Here is a 21680-nt window from a genome sequence, read left to right as displayed (position 1 = left end):
ATTTAAAGGGCCAGAAGGTTGAGAACCACTGCTCTAGACATTAGAACAGTGGAGATTTTTTTAAACCAATCTTAAGAAAATTTTATTTGAAACAGCAAATGCTAAGACTGGCTGCTCCAATCAAAATGCCATGACGGCCCTAGCCAGCTTGGCTCAGTGGATAGAGCGTCGGCCTGCGGACTGAAGGGTCCCAGGTTTGATTCCGGTCAAGGGCATGTACCTTGGTTTCGGGCAACATCCCCAGTGGGGGGTGTGCAGGAGGCAGCTGGTCGATGTTTCTAACTCTCTATCCCTTTCCCTTCCTCTCTGTAAAAAAATCAATAAAATATATTTTAAAAAAAAATTGTAAAAGTCAACACTCTTCTTTTGGAAAATAAAAAAAGTCAGGAGGCAGGGACCGGAACCGCAGCTACAGGACGCTCCTTCTGGCCTCGGAGAGCGCCGCCCGCCTCCTGCGTCAATGAGCCCCTTCCGCGCACCGCCCCTGCCAGGAGCCCGTTTCTCGGTCACTTCAGTTCATACATGAATCGCTCATTCACACCCCTCGCCAAGCTTCGGACAGGCTGCGTGTCTTTCTCTGTCCGCTGAGAAGAACTCATTGTATGTTATGAACTGCTTATCCATCAACTGCGGAAAGATGGTTAAAACTTACTACTTGTTCATTTTGCGTATAGTATCTTTCCTGTAAGAAAGTTTACATTTTTACATATAAAATATTTCTTGGATCACACAGCCTGTAGGTTTTTAGTCCTTTATTTTCTAAGATTATTTTATTCCATGTCGACCTTTAAACCAACTGTAACTGCGCATGTGTGCGTGCGGTATGTTATTCCAGGGCTCGGCCTCACGCCCTCCGGAAGGACGCCTCGCCGTGCCAGCAGCACTCACGTACTGGGATTAAGAACCCAGCCTCTTCCCGCGGAACTCGGTGCTCGTCGGCAGGGAGGCCTTCTCTGGATGATCTATGCTGGTTGAGCAATGGCAGCACCACGGCCCTGGTCTCAGCACAGCTGCTCGGGGGCACGTTCTGGCCAGGCTTTCCTGTTGCTTTTTAAAAACTTTGTGAGGCTACTCACAGATCTTTTTCCTTATAAACTTTGAGATCATTTATCAAGTCTACAAACAACCCTACTGGCATCCAAGCTAAATATATTAATTAGTTTTTGGAGAGAGAGAGAAATATCGATGTGAGAGAGAAAAATCGATCGGTTGCCTCCTGCACATACCCCAATCAGGGCTGGGGATCAAGTCAACACCGAAGTACAGGCCCTTGACTGGAATCGAACCCGAGACCCTTCAGTCCTCCAGCTGATGCTCTATCCACTGAGCGAACCTGGCTAGGGCCCAACAGATATTTTTTTAGAGGGTCACCTCTTCAAAAGACTAGGCACTATCTAGGAATTGGGGTTCCAATTGTGAAAAAGACAGACAAGGTTCCCGCCCTCACAGATTGCCTTTTAGTTCAGACAGGAAACAAGGACATGAGTCGGCTCATTCCACAGGATGGTGAGCGCAACGAGGAAATGAAGCCAGGGTGGGAGAGGACAGTGGCGGGCACAGGGTCAGAGGGAGCCATGGGGCGCGTGGTCAGGACGCAGGCCTCTGGGAGGGGAGACCCAGCCTGACCCCGGAGGGCCAGGACCAGCAGGTGGGAATCCAGAGGAGCTGCGTTACTGGTCGAGGACGCCTGGCCCAGGTAGGGCATGGGAAGGTCAGGGAAACCGGATTGCACCAAATGAGGAGACAGAGGTGGAAAATGAGAGGAAAACGCACGAGCCAGGTACCACACTGGGCCCGTGGCCTCGGCAGTGCCGCTGGCTCTTCCCTGCTGGAGAGCTTTAAGCGGGTTCACTAGGTTAAAAGACCGGATGTCATCTGGAGACTGGGATCGAAAGGGGCAGGAGTGAGAGACGCCAGTCAGGTGAGGTGACCGATCGTGGCGTGGCAGTGGAGGCAGAGGGGGCCAGGCTGGAATAAAGGCTGAAGACGGAACAAAAGTGTGGCTGATGGGCGGCGTGAGCAGGGTAAGGGAGGGGAGGAGCGCAGCATGGCGCCCACACGGGACAGATGCTCCAGGCCATGGACCAAGATGGAGACGCAGGAGCCAGGGAGGGAGCGCGGGGACGCGAGCCAGGATGACGCTTGGCACACTGATCATGTTGGGGCTGAAGGCCCCTCTGTGGAAGCCTGAGGCAGGACAGGCTCCATGGCTGTTTGCCCTGTGCCCAGGCCCACGTCACCAGGCTGTTCTGATCTCTATCTTTGTCTCTGGCTCCTCCTCCCCCTTAGGGCCCATTTCTAGGTGGTGCTCCCCCACCCCATTTCCCTCCTCAGAAGCCTTTCGCCTCCATGTCTGCGGCCCCTACAGCCTCTGACTCCAAAGCCCTCATTCTCCCTCTTACTTCCTGGGCCTTCAGACTCCTGCCCGTGCCCGTCCCCCTCCTCCTCCGCTGCAGGCCGAGGCTGGAACCGGAAGCTGGAGCTGCCAGGGGACCAGGCTGTTGGCAGTGCCCTTCCCGCTCAGGAGGAAGGCGTTTCTGGGAAGGCGCAGCCGGCACGGCGCGCACAGACGTGGCTCCAGGCTCCGAGAACTCCAGTCTCCTCATGTTCTCACTTGGAAATGGGGCTGGCTAGATAGGTAGCCTAAAATACGAGCAGGCTACAGCTCAAAAGGAACAAACTACTTCCCTGGAATACAGGTTCTACATGGATCAAAACTCATAAAAGTTCCTAACACGCTCCCCGCAGTCACATCGCTTGTATGTGTGAATTGAGGCCCAAAGCAAAGAAAGTACGGCCCAGAGACATAGCCTGGAACGAGCTCCTCACTCTCAATCCAAACTGTTATTATTGCACAGATGGCTAACACGGGAGTGACGAAACTGCAGCTGCAAACCCATTTTCCTATCTACCTGGAGGCCTGGGCCTTCCCTGGCACCCTCCCAGCAAAGCCACATGAGAACACAGGTCAGCGTGAGAGGGAAAAGGCCACACCACTTCATGAGGGCAGCTGCTCTTCTTTATAAATTTAAAACCTAAATGTGAAGAAGTCAAGTGCCACGCAGGGCTGCAGAGTAAGGACAGGGCCGGTCGGAACCGATCGCCCACCTCGCCCTGCAGCCGGCACCTTCTCAGGACACCGGCAGCGGGAGCCGCAGCCCCTTCCAGAGGTTTCCCTGGGAAAAGGCGCTTCGGAGTGTTCCCCCGACAGCAGATCTTCTCCTTTGTGATCCTCACCAAGGGGATTTTCCCCCTGGTTGTTAGAGAGAGTGGGAGGGAGGGGGAGTGAGAGAGAGGACCATTGATGGAGGGAGACACATCCCACACGAGCCCAACCAGGGCGGGGGATCGAGCCTGCAGCCGAGGTACATGCCCTTGACCGGAAAGGAACCGGGACCTTTCAGTCTGCGGGCCGAAACTCTATCCACTGAGCCAAACCGGCTAGAGACTAACATCAATTCTTGATAAAAGTAAAAAAATATATTGATTAAAAATAAATGCCATCACAAGTTCATTTAACAAACTGTCACAAAAAAATTAAGGACAAAAAACATTTTTTACTAGCAATTCATCATCTGTATTGTTGATAAAAATTTTCACCATAAAGTAAGTCGGAAAAATGACTTCAATACACTAATCCTAAAACAGTTTAGAAAACAACTTAATCTAAAACAATGAAATTGACTGGAAATACTTATTGCGTGTGACAGTTTTCACACTGCGATTAGCTGTCTCCTCCCGCTGGGCGGCGGTTGCTGGGAAAGCATGGACTTGTCTACTTTGTTCACAGCTACACCCCCAGCACCCACAATGCTCGCTGACCAGAGTCGACACCTGATGATACCTCTCCACGCTGAGGAGTACATGCAGGTGAGATTCTCTTACAGCGGAGTGTGCATCGTAAGTCTGCCTCCTGAACGAACCTCTTAAACTGGGAATAAGCATAAAAGCAGAATTCAATGGAGGGAGTTATGCTTGGGAAAGGAAGGTTCTAGCGCGTGATCTTGACTGATGGTGTGAAACACAATCATACATCAGTGCAGAGCAAAGCAGGAGGCACAGGTCTCCTCCATTCAAACGCAGGCACTCACTGACAGGTCGGTGCTCACGCCCTCTCTCGCTCTTGCTCTCTCTCTCTCTCTCTCTCTCTCTCTCTCTCTCTCACACACACACACACACACACACACACACACACACACAGGTCTCCTCCATTCAAACGCAGGCACTCACTGACAGGTCGGTGCTCACGCCCTCTCTTGCTCTTGCTCTCTCTCTCTCTCTCTCTCTCTCTCTCTCTCTCTCACACACACACACACACACACACACACACACACACACACAGGTCTCCTCCATTCAAACGCAGGCACTCACTGACAGGTCGGTGCTCACGCTCTCTCTCACTCTCGCTCTTGCTCTCTCTCTCTCTCTCTCTCTCTCTCTCTCTCTCTCACACACACACACACACACACACACACACACAGGTCTCCTCCATTCAAACGCAGGCACTCACTGACAGGTCGGTGCTCACGCTCTCTCTCGCTCTTGCGCTCTCACTCTCTCTCTCTCTCTCTCTCTCTCTCTCTCTCACACACACACACACACACACACACACACACAGGTCTCCTCCATTCAAACGCAGGCACTCACTGACAGGTCGGTGCTCACGCTCTCTCTCGCTCTCGCTCTTGCTCTCTCTCTCTCTCTCTCTCTCTCTCTCACACACACACACACACACAGGTCTCCTCCATTCAAACGCAGGCACTCACTGACAGGTCAGTGTTCGCTTGCACTCTCTCTGCTTTCTACTTAATTTTAAAAGTAATTCCAAAAAATTTTAAAAGAAATTCCTGGTTATTTGATTTCCCAAGATCACAGTAGATCAGAGGTCAGAGCCAGAAGGCTCAGTAGTGGGAGAGGTCTGGCAGCCAATATGCTAACAGCCCAAGAAGGAAAATAAAGCAGACACCAAAAAAGCACAGGAATGGGGTGCCATTTGGTTTCAGCATGAATATATTCATACACAAATGTATCTGCATTTCCCGGGAAAGCTTTCTATTTCGGAACACTATTTCCTACTAACCCGTGTGTGTGTGTGTGTGTGTGTGTGTGTGTGTGTTGCCTTTTATTCAATGGAAGATACAGAGCCATTCCATTCCATAATAAAGCAAGAACTGTGGGACATTCAGATGAGAAAGGGTGAAGTTAAAACAAACTAGTGAGAAAATATCAAAATGCAGATTTCTCCATTGCAAATTCCAACTTCTTGACAGCATTATCTGGCAAATGTCACCCTTTTTTTAGTTCCACGTGACAAACCTCCTTCCCGAGTGTCTCTCTGGTGAGAAGCAGCGAGTGTCTGGCCTGGAGATGGACGGTCTCCTCCCGCAGCGTAAGAAATTCTATCCCTAGAATATTCATCTCCGGGATATGAGGTTCCCACTTACCATATCTGTGCCAGAACAGGCTGAGGTAACCCAGATTGGAAAAAAAAGTTTCTCGCTTGATCACCTGTAAAGTAAGTGGGAAAAGTTTCAGAACAAAACAACAGCTAAACCACAGTAGACATTTTCTTACAATAATATTGCAAAACTAAGGAAGAGGCTGGTAACCCTGTGGTCATGGCACTGAAATGTGATAGAAGCCAAACAGCAAGTCCACAAGGACAGGAACACCCGCCATGAGCACTGACTTCGGAGCTCAGCGCCTTAAAACCAGCATCTCAAAGGGCCGGCCATTGGCGGGCGGACACTGTCGACATGAATTCATCTGCTATTAACCAGATGGCAACAGCTACACATGTGACAAGCACATCTGCAGGGACCCTCCAGAAAGTGAGGCGCTTGCCTCTGCTTTTTAAAAGGGTCTCTGTCATTCCCGATAGCAACAATTCTTGCACTTACGGAGAATAAGTAACAACCGTTTTTAACAATCGCACCACTGGTTAAGATTTAATAAGTTAAAAAGGACTATGAGACAAAAACAAGTCCCCAGGGAATCTAGATCTCATTTTCCTGAAATCAAACAGGAAAGATAATAGGAAAGGCCAAGTTCAGAAGGAACTTCAGGGACACAGGAAATAAGAGAATTCCTTAAGACTGCAAACAAGGCTTGAATGCATTCTTGGAAAAGCCACGGTCATGGGGCAGGCCAAGGAGAAGGCAGATGGATAACTATGCCCTCAGCCTTCCGCAAGCCCACCTAAGCTCACTGCCAGGTTCTCCAAAGTCATGCACCACGGGAAGTGAAAATGTGAAAGTGCCAAAGCCATTACCAGTGATAAATCCAGAAACTGGCTTCAAGCTATGGAACTGCTGATCGTGCTTCGCTCTCTCCTCCACAGTGATGGCCCAGACATCCAGGCTGCCTGCAGTCCGAGGAAAGACAGGCGCGTTACTGAATGATGAAGAACACGCCAGGCCCTCGCATGATCTATTCCTATTGCATGAAGAGTGTGTCAACACGTTAGCAATGATTCGATACATGAGCACTATTTGTCCTGGAAGTAATGCACACACAGCTAGAAAGTTAAGCGTAAACAGCCCTTCCCACCCAAAAAGGAACTGGCTCCAATTCTGTTTATAACAACTGTCCTATCGCCCTGTCGCTAGCGGGACTGCATGGAGATAGAGGGAGTTACTCATCGCTCCTTTACACACACTCACGCAACAGACCATCCTCAATGCCACAGCGGAAGTTATGAAAGGAGCTGCGCTCAGTCAGAATCCGAGTGAGTGCGCGAACCTCCTGGGGGCGATGAAGCACTCGGGTGTTGGACTCTAGTGATGGCTGAACAACTCTCTCAATTTACAGAGAAACACTGACGTTGCACGGTTAGGACCAGTGAGTTTGATGGCTTATAAATTACACCTCTCTAAGGCTATTTTTTTTTTTTAATGGCAAACCAAAGACAATGGGATTTAGATTCTCCTTCAGTTTCAGCTGAGACTGAGCAGAAGTCCCCTCGCCTCTGAGACCTCTCTCCCTTCAGTCCTGGCCTCCTCAAACTCACCCAAATAATGTGAGAGCCACAGACAGAAGGTTCTCAAAATGTCAGACACGCCCCAGAAGGTGGGAGCAGACGCCATGTGCATGTTTCAGGCAACGGGTGACGATGCCCAGCACAAAGCCACGTGTCTGGACACCGCCAACCCCACGCGTCTGCGCTGGCAGCGGCAGGTGGTGGCGGCTCGCTCGGTCGCTGGAGACAGACTACTGAACAGTTAGGTGCCAAGCACTGGGCTAGGCATCGGGGTGGAGAGGGGGCGGTTCTGACCTGGTCCCTCCCTCCCCAGCTTGATAGTCCTGTTTGTTGTGGAAGAGCTGTTTACTGCCCTGTCAGAAGTAAGCCAAAAACACAACAACAAATAAAAAAGGAATTAAAGGCGGACGAAATCAAAACCCAAGATGAAATAACACGAATGGTTTGGAAAACGTTGCCGACTTCCTTCCGGACTGGAGTCTCACAGGGACTTCACAGGGGGCCCGGCATGGCCTCTCTCCATGGTGACGGCACGGACAGCAGCGCGGGCCGTCAGCGTGGCACCCGCACTTAGAAAGAATCCTTAGCCAGTGAGCAGAAATAATTGTTCCACATGTTCCTAATAAAGTTAGGAAAAGTCACCCAACAACACATTTCATGCAGATCGATAGGATGTTTTAAGCAGATAAAGTGAAACAAATAAAAGTGTCACACTTCAGCCCTAACTGGTTTGGCTCAGTGGGTAGAGCGTCAGCCTGTGGACTGAAGGCTCCCAGGTTCGATTCCGGCCAAGGGCATGTACCTTGGTTGCAGGCACATCCCCAGCAGGGGATGTGCAGGAGGCAGCTGATCGATGTTTCTCTCTCATCGATGTTTCTAACTCTCTATCCCTCTCCCTTCCTCTCTGTAAAAAATCAATAAAATATTTTATTTTTAAATAAGTGTCACACTTCTGGAAGTGCCTGGCTAGCTCAGTCGGTAGAGCATGAGACTCTTAAATAAGTGTCACACTTCACATCCAGGCTTCAGAAACAGTACGGAATCAGTGACCCGGTCACCTCAACAAAGAAACTGCAAAGGCGACCCAGGGACGGAGGGCGCTCACAGCCAGAGCCGCGGGGAGACCCGGGCGCCAACTGCAGCGCACGCGCCTGTTTGGATCCGATCTGAACAAACCCCAGCCAGCAGCCGCCGGCTAACAGCCTCACTGCCATCAGGCATTGCTATAAACGCTGCAGGGATGCTAATGGCATTGAATTACACCTTTGGAAGTGCTATCTTTTAGAAACATGTATAAAGTACTTGTGAATGAAATGATTTGATGCCTGAGAGTTGCTTCTAAAGAATCCAGATGGAACAATATTGGCCATGGGCTGCTCGTCACTGAAACTCTGAGATGAGCACATGTAAGATGGGTTCATTATATTATTCCCTTACTTATGTGTACCTCTGAAATTTGCCACAATACTAAGTTATTAACATAGGGTTCCAAAATACATTTAAAAAGGAAGATCTTTGAAAACTTACCACCAAAAGGCGTTGGAAACTGAGCCATGGTTCTGTTACTTCTACCTTGCTAATCGACGCCTGTAATTGAAATAAAACATTTAAGTTTGTGAAAACTTCACTCTTATATACTTATAAACACACTAACATGCTGTTTCTTTAACGATCAGAAGACCGATTCCGATACCGGAGCTAGGGTTCAGCACCATAAGTGAAAGCTACCACTAAGGGGCTCATTCATTCATTCATTCATGCTCTGCAGATTCTTAACGTCAGTGGGCACGGGGAAATGTCGGTGAAAGACTGTGGCAACAGGAAGCTAGCTTTCCGTCTGGTGAGCTCTCCCATGAGCCCAGGAGGCCTTTGTCACTTTTAAGTGTATCTTTTTCTTTGCCATCCACATCTACTAGCCCATCTGCCTGGTGGTTCTAGCAGCAACTCCTTAAAGAGCCCTGGGCACATGCTGCCCACTGACCCCGGTGACTCATCCGTCTCAGCGCGTTTCACGGCCACCACAGCTCCGAGAGCAGGTCCTGCATCTACACACACACACACACACACACACACACACCCCGTCGCAGGTGAGGAGAACGAAAACCGGGGCGACGTGATCACAGCAGTGCCTGCCACACTCGGTGACGGGCTGGATCTGAGCAGGGCTCCACCCATGGGAACGGTCTGCAATTAGGCCCCGTGAGCAATGCTTATCACACTAACGTCTGCAGACATGGAGCACACCCCAGGCAAAGCCCCCCAGCCACTGTCCACGCGCTGCCACGTGGACCAAGCAGTCCTCCTCCTCGACCGGAAACTCCACGCTCGCTGGGCATGTGCCCCGGCCCCGCACAGGGACGACTCCTCGTTCCATCTCCCACTCTGACCTGGGATCCCTTCCCGGGTGGCGGTTTTAACTCCCCAGCTCTTTCTGGTTCTCCGCTCTTTCCTCCTGCTACTGCCGCCACCTTTGTTTCCCTTTTGACAGGCACAATGTCTTTCACTCCATTTTGCTCTTTAGCTTTCTTCTGTTTCTGGCATCACTGATCCCTTTGCTGGCTGTTTTAGGCCCCTCTCCCGCACCTGGGGACCTGGGTGCTCCTGCCTACGGAACACGAGGCACTGAGCAACGCGAGGCCCCGAGCGACACGAGGCCCCGAGCGACACGAGGCACTGAGCAACACGAGGCACCGAGCAAAGGCGCAGAAGCGGAGCGTGGGCGCCACGTGCGTGGATCGACAGGCTCCTCCACACGGTGAGAGGCCCCCTGTCACTTTCCACTGGAGACCTCCAAAGGCCAGTGCAGGGGGTGTCACTGAAGCTGTTTAGCTCCGCCAGCGAGAAAGCCGTGAAGGGGAGGGGAGAGGGAACAGCACGTGGAGCTGGTGATGCTGGGCGGGGTGAAGGGAGAAGGTGACAGACGTTCCTCAAAAGGGTCCAGTGCAGAGCAAGACCCTCGAGAACACAAACATACAAATGCAAACCCTCCACACACAGTGCAAGTGGATCTCAGCCACGTAAGGAACAGGACGAGAAGACACTAACATCCCGGAAGTGCAAGATTAGCGTTTGAAAACCAATTAACGTAACTTGCCATATTTACAGAACACAGCAGAAAACCCGTTTGGTTTGACAAATATGGGAAAAAGCTTTTGATAAAAACTCTACACCCAATAATAATAAAAACTCTCAGAAAGCGAGGATTAGTAGAAAAGTTGTTGAAACAAAAATTCCTCAAACATGAAATTCTCAAAAGCTGAGATAATTGGGGAAAGTCTAAGCGTCAGTATGTTTAATGGTCCCTCTTCTCATTTAGGATCAGCTGCCCAACTCCATCCAGCGCACTTGGAAACAAGCCTGTCTCCGCTCAGAGCACCGCCCCCCAGAGCCTAGGCGCCCCCCAGGAGTTGTCGTGCCCACGGACACCACGGCGCTGTTCATCCAGCACATACACAACAGGCGCGTGCCAGGGACTTTCATCTCATCAAAGCATTGAAGATTATCTTAAAAGGTCTGATTTTTAAGTTCTTATCTTATTCCAGTGGCATCTTTTTTTTCAGTTTTATAAGCATTTAATAGTTTACCAATTGGTACAGTACGATCTTTAATATGCAGAAGAGATGAATGGATTGTGTTTTCCAGTCGGAGAGCAACACGCCTTCTGTGCACACGGAGCAACAGCACGTGCGCTCGCTCCTCTGCCGATGGGAGGACTGTGCTGCTCTCTCCAGTTCCTCTTCCAATGTGGGGACGCCCCCCAACTGCCACCTCAGCAGCGTTCATATGAAATCAGTGCTGTACACCCTCAATATGTGCAGCTTCTAGTTGTCAATTATGCTTCGATAAGCTGGGGGGGAGGGGGACTTACAATTAAATAGGAGATAGAAATGCACATCAAAGAATCTATGTGTGTGCTAAGGCCGGTTTGGCTCAGTGGATAGAGCGTCAGCCTGCGGACTGAGGGGTCCCAGGTTCGATTCCGGTCAGGGGCATGTACCTGGGTTACGGGCACTTCCCCAGTGGGGGGTGTGCAGGAGGCAGCTGATCGATGTTTCTCTCTCATCGATGTTTCTAACTCTCTATCTCTCTCCCTTCTCTCTGTAAAAAATCAATAAAATATATTTTAAAAAAAAAGAATTTATGTGTGTGTGTGTGTCTGTGTGTGTGTGTGTACACAGAAAGGGCCATTAGCAGTAAGCAATGTAGACGTGGAAGCAACAAATGATAAGCCAGAACTTTATGAAATGCTTGCTGACACACTTGGGCTGTGTTAGTCCATGCAATTCTGCGAACAACCTGTGAGATAAATAACATCACCATCGCACCTTACAGATGTGGAGGCCAGGGCAACAGCTGACACAACCATTAAACGGCAGACGAGGGAGCCAGCCTGCGGGGACTGAGAAATGCATGGGACACGCAGGACGCAGTCGGCCTGGCAGCCCCGCCAGGGCGGAGCTGGGCAGTGGGAGGCACTGCTCCAAGCCACACAAGCCTGGAAAGCAAAACGGAGGAAAAGGGAAACCAAGTGTGCGCCGCAGCAGGCCACAGGGGAAGCTGAATGGGGGAGGAAGTGTACGCATTTTGCCATTAAGTCCAAAGAGCTCTTACTTCTTATACAAAAAAAGCTAAGCTTCCTTAAGTGTAAATAAGCATTTACTGAACGAAAGTTGGAGACACACACACACACACACACACACACACACACACAGCCAGTGTGCTCAGTGGTTAGAGTGCCGGTTCCCAGTCAAGGGCGCGTACCTCAGTTGCAGGCTCGATCCCAGCCCCAGTCTGGGAACATGCCAGAGGCAACTAATCGATGGGTCTCTCTTGCATCAATGCTTCTCTCCCCCTTCTCCCTCCCCTCCACGCTCTCTAAAAAACACACCAAAATACAAACTAAAACTAAAGTGAGTGAAGGCAGGAACTCCACCCATCTGCTCTGCAACAGGATAAGGTGGGTCCACGGCAGCAAAGACAATCGGAACACAAGAGCCTGCCTAGAGCGAAGCAGAGAAGGGCACCCTCTGGGGCCTGGGCCCTGCTGCTCGGGAGAAGCAGGCAGGCAGGACGCTGCCCAGCAGGAGGGTGGCGGGTCAGCAGGATGGGCTGATACCACGGGGGAGGGGCTACTTTGGAGTTCTTACAGGCAGACCAGGCAGCCACCCACCAGCTTGGGATTTGTATTTCCATTCAGCCTTTTCCCTATAAATATCCAATCGTTTCCCTCTTTTGCACACTCTACATTATAATGCATTCTTAAAGCCTTTCATAGCCCTAGCCACTTTGGCTCAGTGGATAGTGCGTCGGCCTGTGGACTGAAGAGTCCTGGGTTCGATTCCAGCCAAGGGCACATGCCCAGGTTGCGGGCTCGATCCCCTGTAGGGGGCGTGCAGGAGGCAGCCAATCAATGATTCCCTCTCATCATGGATGTTTCTATCTCTCTCTCCCTCTCCCTTCCTCTCTGAAATCAATAAAAATACTAAATTTAAAGAAACCTTTTATAAACATTAATTTTTAGAGTGAGGCAAACACTCCTATACTTATATATAAAAAATAGAAAAACAGACTAAATATTGAGCAATCAAGAGACAGGTAAAGAGTAGTACTTTTTAAAACTTTGGATAAATGTTAGGGTCTTTAAGCCAAAAGCTAGAATATGTTTGAGAAGTCTTTAATCTTCCTTCATTTCAGCTTCAGAAAGGAAAGCTAATTATAGAAACCTAAAGGAATGCTGATCCTTAATTTCAGCATTTACACTAAAATCCCAAATGTGGACATATTTAGAGAAGATCTCTAAAAATGTGTATTTATAAAACAACTATGCGAGATGAAATGAGGGAATTCGAATACATAATCATTCACACAAAAAAGGAATCTTTACAATTATTTAATTCAAATAATTAGCAGGTTTCTAACCTACCCAAACAGGGCTAGTTTAGGATTAATGACCTAAAGCCCAAGAGAGATTCTGAACATACATTAAACTGCTTCTCACTGAATTACTGAGCATCCGTTCTCTCACAGAACCCTGAGACCCTCCTCCGTAAGTCACACAAGCAAAGGCTGCAGGAGGGGGCCCAGCGGGGGCACACAGAGCACCGGGCCCAACACTGAGAATGCACTCTCGGGAGAAGGTATTTCATCTACTCCCCTTCGTGGTGTCCCTTCCCAACAGTCAGGCTAGTTTATTTATTTGAAATAGCTTTTCATGGTATAAGGCAGCGGTCGGCACACTGCGGCCCCTTGAGTGTGGCTCTTCCACAAAATACCACGTCCGGGTGCGCACATACAGTGCAATTGAAACTTCGTGGCCACACTCAAGGGGCCAAAGAGCCACATGTGGCTCGCGAGCCGCACTTTGCCAACCACTGGTAGAAGGTAATTAACTTTAAATTCATTTCTTATAAAGAAATGTTTTTAAACTTTTTATTTTAAAGTTGTTCAATAGGTTTAGTTTTAGACTAAAGGACCTACAGGGTAGGAGGTACAGACTAGAAACTTTAAACGTCTAAAACTTTGGCATCAATAAAATTGAGGGGAAAGAAAGGAGCAGAAATGTGAAAATGTGAGAAAACTGAAAAGATACACATATTTTAAATATTAAAAAGGGTATAAAAATATCCTCAGAAACATTAAAATAAAGCACACGCTAGCCCACCGGTGCCGCTCAGCGGCTGAGCACAGACCCTTGAACCACGGGTCCCGGTTTGAGTCCCGGTCAGGGGCCTATACCCAGTTTGTGGCTCGATCCACAGGTGGGGGGCATGCAGGAGGCAGCCATTCGATGTCTCTCTCTCATGGAAGTTCCTATTCTCTATCCTTCTCCCTTCCTCTCTCTCTAAAATCAATAAAGACATATTAAACTTTTTTAAAGAGCGCGCTCTAGTCTTATCATGATGCTGTCTGAGACTTCAGAGCTGAGAGTCTGGATTTAGGTGCGAGTCTACCCACCTTTACCCGGATCTAGGATAAAAACTAAAGGCATCCTTCACAAAGAACCACTGCTGCCCGATGTCGTTTCCTCTTGGAGGCCTTTACATCTCTAAAAATTCAAAAATCTGGAAGGAAATCACTTTTTATTTAAGACAGAGTCTGGAAGGAGTAGAAACGAGAAGAGCCTGGGCCTGCGTTGCACCCACTGCGCTGCGTGAGGGGACACACAGGGCAGGGGCCCGCAGCGCTCCTTGGAAACACAGAGAAAAGGTGCCGAGAGCCAAGCAGGACGCGGACAAAGGGACTGACAAACCAAACAGACCGCTCAGTGCCCGGCTGTGTCTGCAGCCCGGGCCCCTGCGGTTTCTCCATGTGCTGCTGTGGGAAGTGGGGCGAGATGACCTGCAAGGGATGTCCAGCCTGGTCACAGGAGGTTTTAAACTGCGTGAGGGACAAAGACACCCCCCCACCCCCCGCCCCAATAAAGAGACCCTTAGGACTCAGTTCAAGGAGAACACTGCTGTGAACGCGCAAACGTCCTCCCAGAGAAAGCGGCATCCCTCCCAGTGTCTTGGGGGGGGGGGGCGGGGGGGGAGGCAGGGGCAGAGTGGAGAAGGGCACAGGTCAGGAGCGGCCATGGTGAGCAGTCACTGTCAGGCCCAGCTGTCAGCACGTCACTTGGCAACACTCGCTGGCATTTCAGACTGGCAGGTCCATGAACTGCTGCTTACTTTCCACAAAGAGGAGCACCAGGGTCTCTACCCGCTCAGCCCCCAAGCAGAGGCCACCCTCCCGTCTTCTCAATGGCCCTGACTCCACTAGCTGCACAGGAGGGAGAATTCATCAGGGAGCCGTCAAACCAAAGCGTAGCTACAATGTTGCAACATCAGGCACAGAAACAAAGGACCCCCCCACCCACCGAGAGAGAGAGAGAGAGAGAGAGAGAGAGAGAGAGAGAGAGAGAGAGAGAGAGAGACACACCCCGCCCCCCGCCGAAGAGGAGAGGAAATCGGCGCCGCTCTTTGAAGGTATTCCCACCTGGACACCACTGCAGGGAGCAAGTCACTAAGAAGGTCTGTCTAAACGCACCACAGCACAGGCGGGAGAGCCATCCATAGGCTTCAATAACATAAATGAGGGGCTGTGTTTCTTCCAGAAGGTTCCATTTCAAGAGGGTCATTAAGAATAAAACAGTAGCTCAAGGTACTGAAAGCTAAAAAGTAAATGACGGAGAAAGCAGATAACCCCGAACCAAACACCAAGCAATAATTTTAAGAAACACTGAGTGGGAAAAGGTCAGTTCAGGTCAAAATTTTATTTTACATCTAAAACTTACGGAACTTCAAGATTACCAGCCAAATTAATAATGAAACTGTGTAATTTTAACCTATTTCAACTCACAAACTTCCAATGCCTTCTCAAATAGAAATTTTTAAGTGAGCAAAAACTCAGAATTTCACGAGTAATGAAAACCCTCATTTTATCATATGAAGTGTGCAATGAGCTAGTAACGGGCACAGATGCCATCTGTGTGATGTGGATTTATATGGTCACACTCACAAAAAAATGACCTGAAGGATTTCTTTCAAATAACTGATTTTTCAACAATTACAAGGCACATGCACACTTAAGGCAAACATTAAAAATAAACATCCACACTGCAGCGCGGGGATCCTTACACGTGTTCTATTTTCTACCACCACCTTTTTCTCTGGGTAATTACCTGTACCCTCCAATAGAGCCAGCACCAAGCCTGGGGTTCTCGGCCGCCTCCAGGACCGGGGTCAGGGCTGGGCGGGAGAAGTTTAGACAAAGCCTCCAGCTTTAGGAAGAAGTCAGGACGCGACTGGAGAAGTAGCAGCTGCGCAAGCAGACCTGCACCTTTGCAAAGAGCAGGACACGAGTCCGCCTGCAGAGGGTACACCCACTCAGCCACCAGTGCCACCGCTGCACCCGGAGACATTCAGTGAGTCTACAGGTCACAGTGAAGAGGTGAGACACATGCATGCTCCATGAAAAACCACTGTGTGCCAGTACTTGTAACATGCTCTATATGTGAACATATTCACCAAATTAAACCCGCTGCCGGTGAGCCTGGTAACAAACACACCCCCGAGGCCCCAGCATCACTGCCCATCTCTGACCTCCTCCTGCCACAGCCCACCCTGGACCACACGGCAGCTACCCCGCCCGTCCCCACACCTCCCGCTGCCCGCAGGGGAACTCAAGGGAGATGATCAGGAGATACAGGAAGTCCACACGCTACATACTGATCGGACCCAACACTGAGGGATGCGGCTGAAGATACCTCCTAACTGTGAAGAACGGGAAGGATCGCGGAGAGCCTTCCTGCAGAATCAATGAAGGTCGGGGTCATGAATGAGCGAAAAGGACATCGCAGCCATTAAGAGGACCCGCCGCGCCCTGCGAGGTGACCAGGCCTCCCACGCAGGGCGGCGTTTGTCACCGCTGGGAAGTGTCAGGGCTAAGAAACCCGTTCGATAACATGAGCATCGCTAACCACCACGCAGACTGCAGCCAACAGGAAACCCGACCGCCTGAGAAGGCCCATTCGGAGCTTCAGGGTCAAGTCACGTGACTGAGATACACGAACTATATTTAAGCCCAAGAGAAAAGGAGAAAAGCTGAACAGAATCCTGGGGGCCATTTACTGAAGGTTTTACTCGAGTTTTGTTGTTGTTTTGTAAGTAGACCCAGATGTGCCATTAAAACACAGAGTGGAAGCTTGGAAGCTACTGTTAAAATCATGAAAACACTGGGATCGGGAATAAAGTTGAAAAGGAAGGAAATCCAGATTTCCTCAATTTTGTATCTTCTTTAAAAAGATTTTAGCTTCTCATAATATAACACTTTTGTAGAAGCCGGTTTTTATGCTCAAACTGTGGCTTATGATTCATTTATGGAGAATTCTGATTGAGGCACGTTTACACACCTAAAGGTGGCTGCATTTAATTTAAATCTGTGAAATCCAGTAGAGCTATTAGGTGTTACAATTCCAAAAAGCATGCAAACGATTTTTGAAAAGATAACTATTGTTACTGAAGGGAAGTAAAGTTCATTCATTTAATATTTTCGCTGATTAATATTCATGTAGGTGCGGACATTATAAAACGAACCTTTTATTCCCTCTCTGACAAAGCTTTTCTTATTTCCTTTATATCCCAACTTTTGAAATGAATCTTATAAAGTTTTTGAGAAAAGGGAAATTTTACTTGGGAGTTTGAACCAATTTACTTAAGGACAACCCAACTTGGAAAGCTCACCACAAAGGAATGAAGTGAGGCCTCAAAATAAGTGAGTTTATTATTGCAGATTTCCTATCTCCCCGGATAGCAGAGGCCCCACACTGCTGGTGGGAGTGTAATAGCCACAATCTCTCCCCCCGGAGAGCGAGCACATGCAGCAGACAGGCACCAAGAGGAGAGGATGCCTGGCCGGGTGGCTCAGTGGTTGAGCATCGACCTCTGAACCAGGAGGTCACAGTTCGATATACATATATATATTAAGTATAGAACTTTCTATAAGGTATTATGTCCGCCACGTTTTTGTTTTTAAAAAATACAACGCTGGCAGGTGGCTCAGTTGGGTGGAGCATCTCCCACACACCAAAAGGCTACAGTTTAGTTCCCGTCAGGGCACACGCCTAGGTTTAGGGTTCAATCCCCAGTTGAGGCAACTGATGGCTGTTTCTCTCTTAATTCAATGTTTGTTTCTTTCTCTCCCTTCCTCTCTCTCTAAAAATCAATAAAAATATAACCTCAGGTGCGGATTGAAAAAAAAGTTCACTGAAAGAAAATATACCAAAACATTAACACTTGTATATAAAGTGTTGTAACGTTTAAACTTGTACAACGATTCAACTACTTTCCTATACATTGGATCTAGTGTGAGAACCTTGCAATCTTCCCCAAGACTGTGAAGCCCAGAGGGACGCCACCACCTGAGGGAGAGCAAGCGCATGAGTGGGATTAAACCAGGAGAACTCCTGCGGGAGCAGCATTCTGGACGAAAGAACAGCATGACGGCATGAGCAAGGCCCCACGGGACGGTCCCAATGCAGCGAGGACGGGCTCGTCAGGAGCTCTGCGTGCAGGAATGTAAACGGGATGAGAAGACGGAGGAAAGCTGTCCAGGGGCCAGAACCCAGCGGCGGAGGCAGAGCCACATGTCGTGTGACCCTAAGAGCCGACCTGGTGCTAACGAGGCCCGTCTACACACACCGCTCAGGCAGCACCACACGCGCTGTCTAACTTTTATGTTTCTTGGACAACTGGGTGAAATGGTCATATTTCACTTACCGCCAATTTGTAAAGCTTACTGATAACTCCGCCATATTCGAAGAGTTCTGCATAAATACACATTACTGGTTACTGGTTAAATCACCTTTTATGTTCAGAACATCTGAAGTCCTAAGGTTTACATTGTCTTCCTTCTGTGGCTATCTTTCAATAGGTAAGATGCAGAAATCCGAGTGACAAACGCTGTTGTGCTGAATACCTATCAGGCCATCCGGTGGAAAATTACTAAGAGGAGATGGCCGGGGTGGGGGCATTCTGCCAAATGACCTAACAGATTTGGGGTGTGAATCCTCAGGCCATCGACAGAAAGCCAGCCAGCACCGTTAGAGCTGAACAGTCACACCAACTACTTGACGTTCTCATCACGCTGCTAACATGCAAATGGCACTCCGCGCTGCAACCTGAGCACGTTGCTCCGTGGAAGCCACGGGCTGCGGGGCAGCACCGACGGCAAGGCCTCGGGTCAGTGTAAGACAGAGGCCGCCTTTTCACACGGGCTCGCGGAGCCCAGCCGGGCCGCTGCCGCTGGGCACAGTCCAGGGGTGACCCGGGGCGCAGGCCATCGGATGGAAAGCCAGCAGGCACCCAGCTCGGCACTCACCGGCTGTGGCCGCCTCTGTGAGTGGCTCAGACTCTTTCTAAGCTTGAGTTCTTCATCTACCAAATGCAGGTCACATCGCATCTAACGTGAAACTTAAAGGCAAAGGCTCTCTCCATCGCTTCAGCCTGCTCAGCCCGTTTTAGCAAGAATCTCGGTCAGTCAGAAGCCCAGGCCGCTGACATCTAATCATACTCGGTATCTGATCAAGTTCCTCATCCCCAACCTTTCATATTTACACCCGAATCCTGTTAGGTCATTTAGCAGAATGCCCTACCCTGGCCGTCTCCTCTAGTCATTTCCCTCCACGGACCCCCTCGCCTGCTCCTTGCCTATAAACCCCACTTCTTGTACTCAGAGTTGAGCCCCCCTCCTCCATGGCAACAGCCTCGAATAAACTCTTCCTACCATTGTAACCCGTGTCAGTATCATTTTTCTTTAACAACAAGGAGAATTCACTGAGTTTTACTCTACAAGGTGCAATGCCTTGCGGATTTCCTCTATGTCCCCTGGGCATGCTCTAAGCTTACAACTAGCGCCATTGCAGCTACCTGTTCACTGTTTCTTGGACAAGACCGTGGTCCCTTCAGAGTGTAAGACTTCTTTTTTTTTTCCTTAATATGTTTTAATTGACTTCAGAGAGAGAGGGAGAGAGAGAGAGAAACATCCATGATGAGAGAATCATGGATCGGCTGCCTCCTGCATGCCCCACCCTGGGGATGGAGCCCACAACCCGGGGCCTGTGCCCTGACCAGGAATCGAACTGTGACCTCCTGGTTCATAGGTCAATGTTCAACCACTGAGCCACGCTGATTGGGCAAGACTCCTTTTTAAATTCCCAGCACCTTTAACATGGTTTGGCCCTGGTAGCCCCCAAGCAATGTGTCCTGAGTGAATGGCGGTAGAACGAGTGAAGGAGGAAGCTCTGGGAATTCCGCGTGGCCACTCTGCCGCCTTCGGGGGTCACCTGCATAAACTGGGGAGTCTTTCCCAGTCTGATTCCTGCTACTGTGTCCTACAAATGTTCAGGAAGCATTTCAATTCTCCAAAGTGGCAAGCAACAGATTATGATTTTGAAAGTTGATGCTGGCCCCCAGATATCGCAAGGAATACAACACAAACGAGCCAGTTCCCTAAGCCGCAAGGTATGACAGCAGCCATGTGACCTGCAAATCGATTACCTGCAGTTCCGACAGAAACACGGTCCAACAAGGAAGCCAAGGCTGAAGCGTGGCCTTTCAAGAAAAAGCCTCTGAAGTGAAACAGGTAATCACATTCCAGAAACTTCTATTCTGGAAGCAAAAGTCAAAATGCTTACAAGGTTTCTCTTTATCTGCACACAGCACAAGTTTTACTTAGAAGCAGACTTTATTTAGTTGGCCTTAAAATCAAACAAATTCAGTGTAATATCAGAGGCTTTCTTATTTATTTTCTTTGCTCAGGACCAAAGTATGTTATTACTGTTTCCTAAGGACCCTTTAAAAGCAAGACAGTTATCACAGGAGGCCAACTCAAGTGTGATGTCAAACATTTTATAAGCCACCTGTGACTGCCCCTACCTGTGTATTTGGAATGCTGTCCTCATCAAGTCATCCTGTTTGTTCTTAAAAGCTAATTTGTTTTGCCAGGCTGGCGTGGCTCAATGGTTGAGAGTCGTCATATGAACCAGGAGATCATGGTTCGATTCCCAGTCAGCAGGCTTGATCCCCAGCGGGGGGCATGCAGGAGGCAGCCAATCAATAATTCTCTCTCATCACTGATGTTTCTCTCTCTCTCTTTCTTGCTCTCTCTCTCCGCCTTCCTCTCTGAAATCAATAAAAATATATTTTTTAAAAAAGCTAATTTGTTTCCAAAGGTAACAGAAACCGACCCTCTGAGTAGGTCAACGTAATAAGGTAACCAAGAACACCACCCTGAGAAAGAGTCCTGATCCCTGAAAAACTACTACCCCAACCCTGAGGGCCCAGGTTCTGCCAACCAGAAACATCAAAACTTACAATATCACAGACCATCTCATTACCTGAAAAACTGCCTGCAAGTATCCCCATGAGGCTGGGAAATTCTTTAACTACTATGTTTAAAATTCTTCAACCTAGCTAAGTGTAAGGTTGACTAAATATTGTTAGGAATAAAAGAAAATGAATATTCTGCAAAATACACACGATGTATGTCCTAATTTTTTTTTCCAAACAATTCAACCCAAACCAGGTAAAGAAAACAATTCCACCCAGAAACACACAACGGGAGCCCAGGAAAACTGGGGAGTCTAATGGCCCAGCCCTAGTCTCAGGTCGGTTCACTGTGGCTCCTGCACATAATGGAAGGACTTCATCCAGACTGGATTAGACAGCATTAACCTTCCCTGACAGTTCAGGTACAAAACAGCCAAGATGGAAATAAGACCAACAAGCACGCTGGTTCAGAATGCCCGGCACAGACGGGGCGCCAGTAACTCAAGCCGGGAGTGGAGAGGCCGGAAGGCTACACAGGCGAGTGCTTAGCACACTCCAGTTCCCTGCCATTAACGCGGCCGTCTCTCCACACTCAACACTGTGCGCGAAACACAGGACCAAGAACGCTCTTACTGGTTACAGTGTCGCAGCCACTAAAAACCTCGAGACAAAGCAATACGTTTCAAGTATCAAAACCACAAATCAAGAAAAATGAAGTGTTAATAACACCTTGCTGTTTGTTTGTTTGTTTACTCACTTATTTAATTACTTATTTATTTACTATTTAAGCCAGTGACGTGGGCTGTACGAGTGGCAAAGGAACGCAGACACCTGCAGCTGGCTGGGATCAGTTAGTTGTAAGACACCTCGGCACTCGGCCCAGCCTATTATTTACT

At 49.0% G+C, this 21680-nt stretch overlaps 1 protein-coding gene across 2 annotated transcripts in view; it reads right to left on the bottom strand.

Moving 5' to 3' along the window:
* Positions 1–21680, bottom strand: part of ITSN1 (intersectin 1) — a 165290-nt gene that overhangs the window by 112339 nt on the left and 31271 nt on the right. For both annotated transcript variants that reach the window (XM_081088478.1, XM_081088477.1), the window contains exons 2-4: positions 8507–8566; positions 6272–6364; positions 5445–5508 (exon numbers count right to left, since the gene is read on the bottom strand). In XM_081088478.1, the coding sequence (XP_080944604.1) occupies positions 5445–5508; positions 6272–6364; positions 8507–8534 (185 nt within the window). In that variant the 5' untranslated portion in view covers positions 8535–8566. The remainder of the gene's footprint in view (positions 1–5444; positions 5509–6271; positions 6365–8506; positions 8567–21680) is intronic.

The sequence above is a fragment of the Myotis nattereri genome (genome assembly GCF_964212035.1).
Source record: "Myotis nattereri genome assembly, chromosome: 3".
Lineage (NCBI taxonomy): Eukaryota > Metazoa > Chordata > Mammalia > Chiroptera > Vespertilionidae > Myotis > Myotis nattereri.
The sequence above is the reverse complement of the archived record's forward strand: the minus strand, read 5'-3'. Positions and strand labels throughout refer to the sequence as shown.